This window comes from Elgaria multicarinata, chromosome 8, assembly GCF_023053635.1.
Source record: "Elgaria multicarinata webbii isolate HBS135686 ecotype San Diego chromosome 8, rElgMul1.1.pri, whole genome shotgun sequence".
NCBI lineage: Eukaryota > Metazoa > Chordata > Lepidosauria > Squamata > Anguidae > Elgaria > Elgaria multicarinata.
In genome coordinates this window covers 87,645,039-87,659,554 of record NC_086178.1, presented here as the reverse complement: position 1 = coordinate 87,659,554, position 14,516 = coordinate 87,645,039, and the positions used below count along the sequence as shown (strand labels likewise).

The 14,516-nt window shown below is 41.6% G+C and overlaps 1 protein-coding gene across 1 annotated transcript in view; it reads left to right on the top strand.

The window, feature by feature from the left end:
- The window catches only part of PCDH15 (protocadherin related 15), a 451,284-nt gene that overhangs the window by 312,653 nt on the left and 124,115 nt on the right, over positions 1 to 14,516 (top strand). The window contains exon 22 of the mRNA XM_063132951.1: positions 5,427 to 5,543. Coding sequence (XP_062989021.1) covers positions 5,427 to 5,543 — 117 coding nt within the window. The remainder of the gene's footprint in view (positions 1 to 5,426; positions 5,544 to 14,516) is intronic.

The window sequence follows — 14,516 nt, the reverse complement described above, 5'->3', positions numbered from 1 at the left end:
ACATGGAGATTATTGAAGGTAGTACTTGGAGGCCACTGCCCTTCCTAACTTTAGTGTGGAGTACTACAATATTGTTTTCTGTGCTCTTTAACATATACACAAACCCACTGGAGGAAATCACCCAAGAGACTTGTGATGTTCCTTTGGGGTGCATTTGTAATTCAGGCTATAGCTAGATGGGTCTTTATCCTGAGGTGAACCCTGGGATCATCCCTATACGTCCACGTGACGCACAGGGGATCCCGGGATCAGGGAGGGATGATCCCTCCCTTGCCCTAGGATCTTGCCCTCCCCTTTGGCCCTGGTTTTTCTGTGGTCCCGGGTTGAGCCCGAGACCGTGGAACGTGTGGCCAGATGCTGTGGGTTGACCCGGCTCTGCATGATTCCTCGCAAGGAGCTGGGAGCCGCTCATGGGGCACAGCACTCCATCGGGGGTAGGGTGGGGGGAGCGGGGAAAGTAATTTAAATTTTAAAAACCATTTACCTTATGCGCACGAGCATTCATGTGCTGCTTGCCCTTCTGAGGTCTTCGTGTGTCATGTGTGAACAGAGGAGGGATCTCGCATTAAACACAATGCGAGATCTTCCCTCCTCCGTTGCGGGCTAGCAGGTAGGTCTAGCTAAGGCCTCAGAATCATTATACAAACAATAGTTTGGAAGGGAGGAACTATATGTTTAGTAAAAATTATGGCCTTATGACACCTTAAAGACTAACAAATGTATTACGTCAAAAGCATTTATGGACTATGCATTTGTTATTCTGCAAGGTGCCACAGGAAACCTTTCTGTTTTCGTTGCAACACACTAACATGGCTACCCTGCTGGAAACTGTATGTTTACTATACTGCATCAAATGGATTGCCATTTTCATTATTTTCTTTATCTTAAACAAATATTTAATAACACTCCTGCTCAGATGTATATATGTGGATAACACTCACTCATAAAACAAATGAGCTTTGTTGCTTTATTATTAAGTAACAAAAGATTACTTAAGATAAAGAAAATAATGGAACTCTCAATCAGCTAGGGTACATAGTTAGAACCCACATGAAATTATTTCCATCCATGTTCTTCTAAAGATAGTGGCAATACAGTAAGTATTTCATTGTTCAAACCAATGAAAGATCAGCTACAGAAGGTTCTTAAAAAGAACTGGCTACAGTGAAGGCAGTCTTCATAGGATTTGATTATTTACATTTGTAGAAATTTGTTTTGCATTATATGAGTTTTTTCATCCACTCATTATTGTTGCAGCACATATGTGTCACTGTTACAGGGCTCCCATTCTCAGCTACAGAAGATGATGTTCTACAACCATAAAGCATCCTTTTCTGTGTTATCGTGGATGCTGACTTACTTCTGTTTGAACTCTTGTAGCTGTATTACTAGGACTCATTAAGAAATTTAGAAATGTTTAAAATACATTTGATTCCTCCATCTCACATATACTATCCATAGCCAAGATTCTCTCTCTCTCTCTCTCTCTCTCTCTCTCTCTCTCTCTCTCTCTCTCTCTCTCTCTCTCTCCAAAGTCTTCTTAAAAATATAATAAAAATGGGCTGAATATCTATAACCTTTTAGTTTGGGGGGAAAATAGCAGCACATTTAAAACTATAATTTTGCCTGTTCAGGTGTACATTCACAAGCACTGTGTGTCCTTTCCCTCTAGCCAAATTGCTAACATCCAATACTTCCAGTCTCGTCATGAAATTCTCTAAAGGTCATTGCAGTTACATTTTACCAACAGTAGAAATGTACAAAGTAATTAAGTGCAAAGTTTCCCAAAAGCAAATTGAGGGGTTGGGTTTTTCTTGAACTTTGCCACTTAAGACTAAATGTGAGGGATTGAATTTTTAAATGCTCTCCCACACTCTCAGCCTAATGTATTTTAAATCATTCTACCCTTCACTTCCTTCACATGTAAATGATGTGAAGGAGTTCTATGCGATTAAAGAACAGGGAGTGTGATGAGCCTAAACAACTTCAAAGGGGTGCCTACATATGTAAGTGTGCCACGCATAAACAGTGTGCCACCCATAAATAGCCACTCGCATGGGTTTTGAGAGGTGGGGATCTAGCACAACAGGTACTGTAACATGAAGGTCAGGGCCAGAAAGTCTCACCACCACCACCACTTCACTTTGACCACATGGAGTTTCTGCAGGCAATTAACTTGCAATGGGGGCTCTTACATGCTTATATTGCTGATGCTGCAATCTAGCAAATGCAAAATACATACACTAGAACTGGTACCAGTTAACAAGACTTGGTAGGAGATGTTGAACCAAACACAACAACAGTGAAATAAGGAGAACAAAAAGGGATCATGGGGCAGATACATTTCTACAACTGGAAAATAAATTAGTGAATTTCCACATTGACGGCTGCAGCCCTAAGAGTACATACTTGGATGTAAATCCCACTGAACTCAATTCTATGCTTCTAAGGCTTCAGCTAGACCTGCCGGGTCTTGCACGATGGAGGGGTGAGGATCTCACGGTATTTTTGTCGTGAGATCTCCCCCTCTGTTAACACATGGCGCACAATGACCTTGGAGGGAGAGGACGTTGCACCCGCCATTTTGTGTTTTTTTATATTAAAGGAGAAGACCTCATGAACACTCATGTGCAAAAAGTCAGGTTTTTTTATTTTAAATAATGTTTCCCACTCCCCCCCTCCCCAATGGGCACAGAGCTCCTTAGGAGCTCTGCGCCCCGTGCATGGGTCCTGGCTCCTTGTGAGTAACCATGAGGAGCCGGGACAGACCGTGATGCCTGCACACATGTTCCGCAGTCTCAGGAACAGCCTGAGACGGTGGGAAAAGTGGGCTTAAAGGGTGGGACAAGATCCCGAGGAAAGAGAGGGATCATCCCTCCCTGCTCCCGGAATCCCCTGTGCATCATGTGGATGCACAGGGACAATCTCCGGGATCGCCACGAGATATCGCCCTCTCTAGCTATGGCCTATATCACAGACTTAGATATGAATCCCACTTAACTGTTCTATGTTCCTTCTATGTAAGCATGAGGTAGATTTGGAGTGGAAGGAACACAATAGTTCAATGTTTTTAGAGTTCCTTTATTAAGTTTAAGCAGATTGTTGGTCAATAGTTCAGGACGGTTGCTTGATGTCCTGTGTAATGGAAGGCAATTATTAGGAGATAGTTTCCTAATAGCTGGAGATATCCCTTGAGTGTTTTTGAATGAAATAACCAACAGAGGTTGGAGAAAGTGACATCAGTGTCCTGCTAAAGGTGAGTTGGCAAATGTCAGGAGCTGCCACAGTCTAAAATAGGAGTCTTTCGGTTTGTGTGTGGATGCCCTGTGCCTCACCTGCATGCTGCAGGCTCACAGCATAGGGTACAGGATTCTCAAATTCTCAAATAAATGAAATTTGTTTGGTGTCTATGGAAGAAGACTTGATGCTGCGAATCGTACAACTTTTCCTGAGCCAAGATCTTATGTAAGGATTGCCTCAGTCCAAAAAGGTGGTTTTAGGATAAAAACTCTTTGCCTTTCAGCTTTCAAAGTGACTTTGTGGCTGTACTTTATTTTTGTTTTTGCTACTGATCTGTTTACCTTAGAAATATAAGCAGGGCCTTCTAGTCATTGCCCATAAAAGAGGGTGTTCTGTATCATTCTTATCAGAGGATGTTCCATATCATTCCTCTTTTTGGCATTTCTATTTATAGCCTCTGATTTCGCAACGCTAAGGACATAAGGACATGCGGGAGATGAACACAAATGTTTAGGCTTTCTGAATTTGTCATCTATTATCAAGAAACAATAGATGCACAAGAAAGGGACGTAGCAATGTTTGACAGGCCTGAGTATGATGTTCCCTCCAAAATATATATTTTTCTTTATGTGTGTTGAATACTTGACTTGAAAAAAAGAAACATTCATTTAATTAGAGTGCTTTGTTGGCCCTGTTGGTGTACTGAGAAATGCTTGCACTATGATTCACACATCACAGTAAGCGTGTACACTGAGATTCAATCCTCATAGAAAAATGTATTGGGTGAAGCGGCCCCAGTTCAAACAATAACCAGCACATTTTCTGCCCTCTATTATCTTCACTTCCTTCTAGTCCTACATCCTTGCACTTAGCCATATTCAGATTTCACCTTTTGCAAGTTTGTTTCGCTGCCATAAAGTACAATATTCTGTATAGTAGAATCACATTTTGTGATAGGACAAAAAGGTCTGTTGCATTTGAAAGGATGGTCTTGAAAATATTTAACCCAACCTAGCAAGCCCAGTTTTGTATGCACACAGGTGTGCATGCATATAATACATCTGATTCTTCATAGAATCATAGAATAGTAGAGTTGGAAAGGCCATCAAGTCCACAGGAATCCACCTTAAAGCATACCTGACAGATGGTTGTCCAGCTGCCTCTAGTGTGGGAGAGGCCACAACCTCCCTAGGTAAATGGTTCCATTGTTGTGCTGCTCTAACAGTCAGGAAGTTTTTCCTGATGTCCAGCCGGAATCTGGCTTCCTGTAACTTGAGTCTGTTATTCTGTGTCCTGCACTCTGGGATGATTGAGAAGAGATCCTGGCCCTCCTCTGTGTGACAGCCTTTTAAGTATTTGAAGAGTGCTATCATGTCTCCCCTCAATCTTCTCTTCCCCAGGCTAAACATGCCCAGTTCTTTCAGTCTCTCTTCACTCTGTCTTCTCCACACTGACATTCTGTTACATTCTGAAACAGCATAGGAAACATGTTGCACCAAACTGGAAATGCAAAGCCCCAGTGCTGACATAGAACTTATGTTAATTTCAGGAATTTATTTATTTATTTATTTATTTATTTATTACATTTCTATACCACCCAATAGCCAGAGCTCTCTGGGCGGTTCATAAAAATTGTTAGTAACTGTCAAAAATGTGACCATTACAGGAAATGTGTCTTTACATTTTAATGCAAAAGCTCCCAATTGTTCTTGTGGGTTTCAGTATAAAAACTGCAATAGCTCATGGACTGGTTTACAGTGAGACTAGGCCATATCCACACTGATATTTTGTGACATATGAAATGCATCATTTCAGGAGTGGAGTAGCTCATCCAGTTTATCGAACTAGTAAAGACTGTAATTTGGGATGCTGTTTGAGAAGCAACTTCTATGAGAATTTCTGCAGTCCCTGGAAACCTTATTTGAGAGAGAGAATTGTTTTGATGAAACAGATCTGCTGTCTGCCAGCCATTCGCATGTTAACACGCTGAAAATGCTGCATCTTCTTCTTGAATGTCAGTCTTGTGTATGGATATTGTCAAAATAAAGGATCCATATGGCCTGACAGTGGAAAATCGGTTGTCTAATGGGAGGAGACTGAACGGAGCCTGGTTTGATTGAACCATTGTGAATGTATCCATCATCTCATTTCAGCTTCAGCAGTAAATTCTTCATTATGTTTTGCAGGATATGAATGATTACTCCCCAGTATTTAGCAAACCTCTGTACAGGGGCATGGTTGCTCCTGATGCAGTCAAGGGCACCGTTATCACAACAGTTGAAGCTGAGGATCTGGACCCTCCGGTAAGCAAAAATATAAATAAAAAATGTTTTCTTAATACATTGCACCCAAGAGGGATTCCTTAAAAATACACATCAGTGGCCTTAATTGTCTGAACATCAGATGTGACTACTACATATATTTTTTTATGCACAAATACCCATGATCCAAAACACTGGAGAGGATGTGGAAGATAGACTCCCCTATTCTCTCTCTAGATGACATCCTGGTAGCAGAGACAACAGAATACATGATGAGTGCTTTGGAGTTTGGTAGGACGCCTTCCCCCCCCCTTTTTTTTTTTACTTAAGGCATTTCCTGAGATCTAATCCATTGAGAATTGGAAGTTCATCCCCCCAGCTTGTCTGTAGAAGTGCTTTATTAACAACAATATGCTTAATATATGCATTAGAATACTACAGGGATTTATCTCGATTAGCATGTACATATCATTACAGCGGCCACAAGTATTGCTTCTGGGGCAACAAGGCAGAAGATGTCGCAATATGGCATCTTTTCCATTAAATATCCGCTCCCCGCCCAGCCAACGGTTTAGACGGGAAAGCGGCTGTCGAGGGTGGGAGAGGCAGGAGGAAAGATGCCTCACGCGGCTCAGGAGGTGAGCCACGTGAGGCATGGGTGGGGCTGCAGCTATAAAAGGCTGGCCCGCCCGAGGCTCAGCCTCTTTTCGTTTTTGGCTTCCACCCTCCCGCCTTGTTCTTAATATGGGATTAGCCAGTCGCTCCCGTCGGAGAGAAGGGTAAGTAGGATTTTTTTCCATTCATGGTTTTTGCCTACTTCGTACTGGTGCCGTTATTGGGGAAGGGTGCGTAATTAGGATAATTTGTGGCAGGGAATGTGTGGGAATTGAGAGTATTAGACAGGGACGGTGAGCACTCTGGCACCTTTTGGTGATTGGCATGTCCGGAGGCCTGCTCCTGGGGGGCTGTGCGGCTCAAGTGCCAGGATATGGTGTGCCTTTGGAGACCCTCCTGTCATCACCTACTCGCTGTCATTATGGCGTGTCTTGGGGCGGTCTCCGCACACTTACAAAGTGCCACATAAGCAAGAAGATGGATTTACTGGCTCCTTGCTTTGGAGAGTGGCTTGCCCTTAAGCCAGTCAGGTGGCCTGAGACAAGGTTTTAATTCCTGCACTTTCCTATGCAGATCCAGGGAGGGAGGGATTCCAGTTATTATAAATAAAGGAGCCGTAGTTAATCCAAGCTCTCGTGTCCATGTCTTTATTCCATGCTTCCGCTTGTACTCGCAACCACACTTTCAACAGACGTTTATACACATTTTCAGCTTTTCATTGATGAAACCAATATGGGCTTTAGCTGTTGGAAGAAGCTATCATATGCTGTGTAGTAATTTCTCCTTGGCAGAGCTCCTTGAGTTGACATTTTCCCCATCAATTTGAGGATAAGTAAACTTGCCCATTACGATTATGCTTGTCCCCTCGGTTTCTTCTCCACCTCCCTTCAGAATAGATTCTGTCCTATTCAGATTGGCATCTTTTATTGTCTTAACAGATTTCTTGAGCTTATTTACTGAAGACAGCTCGTGTTTATTGAAGTGGCATGATGCCACTGAAGGGCACCAAGTAATTGTAGTCAATCCTATCAAAATGTGTAAGCCTTCAGAATAGTCATTCAATAGCAAACTATTAGCAGGGGGTGAAATTGAGCTATTAGGACAATCAACGAGAGCATGCATAATTTTCTTGCTTTATTTATGAGTAAATAAGCTGGGAGAAGAGATGTTAAGGGAGCCTCATAGCTCTTTTACTTACCCATTCCTGTTGCCACCATTGCAATATTTTCCCTTTTGGCTTTTTATACTATATCGATCGGTGCAATTTCAAAGAGCGCGAAGAAGCACTAATCTGAGAGATCAGCTTGTTTCCTAAACTATAGGTAATGTTTAACAGATGGATTTATTCAGCAGGGCCAATTTTTATTTCTTATTTAGGCTATGATTTCTAGCTTTCCTCCTTGGTTTCTGAGTTGAACAATTGTCCTGAAAGGCCTTCTTCAGATGTGCCCTAGCATTGTATTGATGAAATGCTGTTCTTGGCTACTTTTTGGTTTTGAACCTTTGGCAACAAAAACAAAGAGTATCTCCAAGCTATGAGCTTGTTCCTTTGGGGTGGGTGGGTGGTACAACGCCATTCAGCACAGGGTGAACACCACTTCCTTAGGCTGACAAACCAGATAGCTACAGTGGGTAGTGTCCACTGTAGCTTCAGTGTTAGTGCTGTGACATTGTACTGGTGTAAAGCAATGCTTATGTATCTAGGACTTGCTAGGGCAATTTTGGTGGCAAATTGCTGTTTATTTCCATTACCCCAGCAAGCACTAGTTAGGTTACTCAAGTGTTGATTTATGCTGGTGCAACGTCATTAGTGCTAGCGCTGGGGCATAGTTGGATACTGCCTTGTACCTCCATCTTATCTGGATTTGAGCTTCAGTTTATTTGCCCTTATCCAGTCATTAGCATGATCCTGTGATGATTTAGCATTTCCACTGCTTCACCTGAATTTGATTAAAATTAAAGATAGAGTGGGGTGTCATCCATATAATGATGATGATAATTAATTACAGTTCTATGCTACACAATACCCAAAGCTTTGCAAAACGTTAAAACCATAAAAATACAATGGAAAACATAATATAAAAAAACCATTTACAAAAACAATTTAAAAGAAGCCAAGCAACCCCTTTCTCGAGGTATCCTTGTAGCAGGACTTGCCCAGCAATGACACGGACATCTAGCTCAGCGCTAGAGAAAGGTGACAGCAACACTCCAAATAAAGTCAGTCCAGTGTGGCTTTTTAGAAGCCCTCCACAAAAGCCAATGATGAGATAAGCTTACCTGCAGAGATGCAGTTTACTGGCTAACAATCCCTCAGAATCCCTTATCAGCAATCTCTCATCAACAATATTGATGACACTTCATCTCAAACTAAGTGGTTTCATGTAAATTAAATTCATGTAGATATTAAATTGCTATATGGGACCTCATAGCGTAGGGATGCAGAACCCCTGGCCTGTGGGAATAATCCACCCAGTCTGGCTTGCAGAGCATCTCCCAAAGGGCCTCCAATCCCATTTCCCAGAAGAAATCCCCCTGGTGGGAATTAGGGAGAGGGAGCAATGCGCACAGGGGAATTCCTGCTGTTATCTCCAATCTCAGATAGGAGATAACAATGGAGATATGGCCAGCAAGAGGTTAAGGTTGACAAGATAAGGGGGGCATTTGTGCTGGAGCAAGCATATGTTCTTGTGGTGGATTTTTTTGCATTTGCAAACCAGTGGTTTGAATGGAGCCATTATTATGCATGATCTGGATCACTAATTCTTTCATTGAGACTTTGTTTTAGAATTTATTGTTTTTAGAAGGATTAATGTATTGTTAGCCATTTAAAAAAATATAATTAAGGATAAAATTTGTTTTCTAAGACAGTAACTACCACATTATATTTTAATGGTGTTACCACTTTTTCTGCTTTTGAAACTAAAGATTGAAGCCCAGTCCCCTGCGTCTTTACACGAAAGTAAATCCCATGAAGTTCAGTGGAACGTATTGCCATTTGAAAGCACAGAAGATCATATTGTTGGTTAATGGTAGCCTTTTATATGTTAAAACATATAAAATACTTTCATATCCTGTGTCTTTCCTTACCATGGGGGTATAACGCCTCTCACTATATTAATATGTCAAGGGTGAGCATATGGAAAGGAGGACAGGGCTCCTGTATCTTTAACAATTGTATAGAAAAGGGAATTTCTGCAGGAGTCACTTGTATGCATACAGCACCTGGTAAATTCCTTCTTTATCACTACAGTTAAAGCTGCAGGAGCCCTCCCCTCTTTTGTATCTGGCCAAGATAGCAGGGCTCCTGCAGCTTTAACTGCTGTGATGAAGAGGGAATTTCACCAGGTGCTTTTGCAGAAATGACATTTGCAGAAATTTCCTTTTCTATACATCTCTTAAAGGCACAGGAGCCCTGCCCTCCTTTCCATATGGTCACTCTATGTATGACCAGTCTTTAAAATATTTAATGTTCACAATAAAAGCAAACTGATTTCTTGAATGAGGGAAAGCAATATAAAAAGATAATGAATGAGACAGATAATAAAATCCAGTTTAGTTTTTTTAAAAAAAATTATACATGATGCTAAATCATCCTTTGATTATGCTTGTCAATCAACTGCAATGTTGCCAGTAAGAATAATATACCGTGTTTTTTAGAAGTGATGGAAGAAAAGTAGTTTCATCAGAAATAATGATCTTATGCCAGCTTTATAAATTCAATAACAAATTACCTAATGTGCAGATGTTTAATGATAATTGTAGGTTTTAGTCATTGGAGCAGAACGCGATTGTCGCTATCCTGAACTAAATTATCTGGATTTGAGTAATTTCTTGGTAATTATATTTTGAAAAAACATTATTAAATCTGGTTACTTCCTGACATTACGAGTATAATCATCTTTGTTCATTCTAATCTCATTGGAATTCCTAATGTTTGCAATCGGAAGATTACTTATTTCAGTAATAGATGTTATCCTGAATTTTGATACATCGCCAACATGTGGTGATTAGATAAAGTAGAGAAGGAAGAAGAGAAGAAGAAGAAGAAGAAGAAGAAGAAGAAGAAGAAGAAGAAGAAGAAGAAGAAGAAGAAGGTGGTTCGACCATATAACACCTGTTCTGGTCTGCTTGCACTGGCTGCCTGTATGTTTCCGAGCCCAATTCAAGGTGCTGGTTTTGACCTATAAAGCCTTACACGGCTTGGGACCACAATACCTGACAGAACGTCTCTCCCGACGTGAATATACCCAGTCACTACGTTCAACATCTAAGGTCCTCCTCTGAGTGCCTACTCCGAGAGAGGCTTGGAGTGTGGCAACAAGGGACAGGGCCTTTTCGGTGGTGGCCCCCAGAGTATGGAATGATCTCCCTGATGAGGCTTGCCTGGCGCCAACGCTATCTTTCCGGCGCCAGGTTAAGACTTTCCTCTTTGCCCAGGCATATAGCGGCACATCTTAATTACCCACATGTTTAGTTTTTAATGGCTTTTAATGCTTTATGTGTGTATGTTCTGTGTTTTAGAATTTTAAATTTTGTATACTTGTTTTTATCTTAATTTTTTAGAATTTCTGTAAACCGCCCAGAGAGCCCTGGCTATGGGGTGGTATATAAGGGTAATTAATAAATAAATAAATAAAGAAGATGAAGAAGAAGAAGAAGAAGAAGAAGAAGAAGAAGAAGAAGAAGAAGAAGAAGAAGAAGGGCACATGTGAGTCCTTGTGTGGCCCAGTAGGCAGCCTAAGATGCCTGATTTTAAAATTTTACATCCTAGAATTTCTGTGTCATATCCCTCAGCAATGTCTGCTAGAGCCCACAAAATGTGGGTCAGCCTCATTTTTCAAATATCTCTTTTGGTTGCTATGCACTCCATGGAGAATACTGACTAGAGACCTGAGAGGTCTTCACATTAATTTAGGAAAGATTAGCAAAAACAAAGGGCTGCTCTGCCTGACTCCTATCTCCACCTCTTTCTCTTCTACATATGCAATATAATTTGGCTCCATGGAAATATGGCTATTCTTTGAGTTGTTACATTCACATTTAAGGGGAAAGGAAGGTCATAGAAAGTTGATTATCAGAGCCTCCTGTTAGGAAACATCATAGGATTACACTTTCCCCTTTCCTTTTTTCAAAGTACTGCAAATGCCATGTTGGGATTTCTATTATACTTTCTTTTGAGCCGGTGATATGACATGGAAATGGGTGTGATACAGTAAAAATTTACAGTCACGTATTATTTATTTATTTATTTATTTAAAATATTTATATCCCGCCTTATATCACTAAGATCTTAGGGCAGCATACAGATAAAAACATATAGTATAAAACAGTAAATATACACAGTTAAAAACAAATTAAACCATGATCCAAGTTAAAACAATATATAATTTAAAAGCAATATATGGTCACTATGACTACGGTGACCATATGGAAAGGAGGACAGGGCTTCTGTACCTTTAACAGTTGTATAGTAAAGGGAATTTCAACAGGGGTCATTTGTATGCATGCAGCACCTGGTGAAATTCCCTCTTTATCACAACAGTTAAAGCTGCGGGAGTATAACTAGAATGACCAGATACAAAAGAGGGCAGGGCTCCTCCAGCTTTAACTGCTGTGATGAAGAGGGGATTTCAACAGGTGTTGCATGCTTACAAATGAGACCTGCTGAATTCCCTTTTCTATGCAACTGTTAAAGATATGGGAGCCCTGTCATCCTTTCCATATGGTCACCCCAATATAGTTGGAAGGGGCTATTTGGGCCATCGAGTTCAACCCCCTCCTCAGTGCAGGAATCCAGCTGCTCTTGTCAGTGGGCCCCTGCTCGGGTGTGGGCCCTCAGCACGTTCCCAACCATGATGGCTCTTGACACCATCCCTTCTTGGTGTAGTATTGGAACTCTCATTGGGAGATGTCTTTGCAGTTATGCCCTTTAAAGAAGTGAAAATGCTGTTAAATAATTTGGAGGGGGCAATGTTCACACAGTCATTGTTTTATGGTGTAAAGTTTCTTGTGAATGCACCTTAACCACACCTTGCAGTGCAATAAACACCCACCCACCCCCCTGAAAAACCTAGAAATTCCAATATAATGTCACCTGGGTGCAGGGATGTCCAAATCTGTCAATTCCAGTTTCACTTAGATTCTCAGTCATCATTTTTTTCAGCCCATTTCCACATCAGTTTGCTAATTTGGAAGGGGGGGAACCAAAAACATCCATACAAAATTTCTTTATGCATTTTCGTGCACATTTTCTAGTGTGTGCACAATTTTTGCAATTGTTTTCCCCTGAACGTGGTGTGGTTTTGTGTATACCTTCCCCTGTACACATGGATTTTTGTGTGCAATTTTCCTTAGTACATTCATTTTGTGTGCAATTTTGAGTTGTGAACTTCATTGCAAAATTCTGAACACTGCAGCAGATTTCGGAGGTGTAAATTGTGTAAGTTTGTAATAAAATTCAGACCAATTTCTCCTCCATCTTTGCCTGGGAGTGGAAACTCCTCAAGTTGCAGTTAGATGTAAATCAGTTCATGTGAAAAAAAGGTTGCTTCACCATGGGAGAGTGACATAGAAAATCCCTCCATGGGGTTGGAAGCCACTGAAGAATCAATGGGGAGAAAACAAAGCAAACAGGGTGGATGTCTGATGTTGCCTGAGATGTATTTTGTATGAACTTCCAGTCATTTATTAATAAAAATAAAATCAATTGTTTTTATGTATCATTTTAGATAGTAGGTTTTTCAAAAATGGCTTGCAACACAACCTGTTTATGGGAGACCAAGCAGGGTGGGGGGTGGGGGTAAACCACCTCTTCGCAATTGTTAAACATTTGTTCTTCAATTAGCACATGTTAAAATATTTTTTTGTATGGATTTGCCAGTGTATGTTCAGTAGTAATCAAATCTTGGTGGTTTGCCCTTCTGTTCAACAAGACTTGTGATATGCTTTCTCTGGAGATTTCCTGACGACAGCAAGAGGTTCCCTGGTGACTCCAGTTGTCGATTGTCCCCTCAGCATCTGGCACCCCCACTTGATGACAAGAGAATGTGACTTCAGGAATGGCATGTTATGTTTTAGCAAGGACAGGACATGACAGTGATGAGGTGGAAGAGATTGCAATGACTATTCCTGAGAGGCCTTTATAAATAATAAGATGAAAACTGATAGAACACACACACACACCCAACACATTAATTATCTTTCTGGAAAGACTTTTACATATGGATGTTGTGTAAGAAGGAAGGTACCCATAATCACCAGTACTTCCAAATAAGAGGTCCAGACACTCCTGGATGAGATGGTTTTTCAGGATGTATTTCAGTCAGGGTTCAGGCCTGGTTTTGGCACTGAAACCACCTTGGCTGCTCTGTGACATAGCAGGGAAATGTGGCCCTCTTGGGGCTCAACAGTTTTTCCCTAACTCCCTGGCTCAGCTTGTGTTAGGGAGCCAAGGCACAAGCTCCCTGCCGAAACTCGCAGACTGACAACTATGGCAGGTCGCCGCGTGCAAGTCTTTCCTTCTCTCTCCCGGGACTCAGGAAGAAGGAGACATTTACGCCCAGTGGCCCCATTCAGAAGACACCTTAAACCATGGCTTTAACCACAGTGGTTAAGCAAGAAAACTAGGCTGTGTTCAGAAGACACCTTAAATAGGGTGACCATATGAAAAGGAGGACAGGGCTCCTGTATCTTTAACAGTTGTATTGAAAAGGAAATTTCAGCAGGTGTCATTTGTGTATATAGGGAACCTGGTGAAATTTCCTCCTCATCAGAACAGTTAAAGCTGCAGGAGCCCTGCCCTCTTCTAAATCTGGTCACTCTAGTATAGCTCCTGCAGCTTTAACTGTTGTGATGAAGAGCGAATTTCACCAGGTTCTCCATATATACAAATAACACCTGCTGAAATCCCCTTTACTATGCAACTGTTAAAGATACAGGAGCCCTGTCCTCCATTTCATATGGTCACCCTACGTTAAACCATGGTCTTAACCATGGTGAATGGAGCAAAAAGCCTTATTCACCATGGTTTAAGTTGTGGTTTAAGGTGTCTTCTGAATATGTCATGGCTTTCTGGCGTAACCACCATGGTTAAAGCCATGGTTTACGGTGTCTTCTGAATGGGCCCACTGGCAGGTGGTAGCAAGGGGCGGGGGGTGAAGACTCCTGCGGCTGCCACCACGGCTGCTGCTGTGCACAAATTCCTCCCACTGTCTTTGCCCATGTGAGCAAGGAGAGCGTGAGGGGTTTGCATATAGTGGTGCCAGCGGCAGCAGGACCCCTGCTACCACCAACTGCTGCCCACTGCTGTTGCCGTGCACAAACCTCTCTCACTCTCCTTGCTGACACCGGCAAAGAGAATGTGAGAGGTTTGAGTATGGTGCAGCGGCAGTGCGCAGT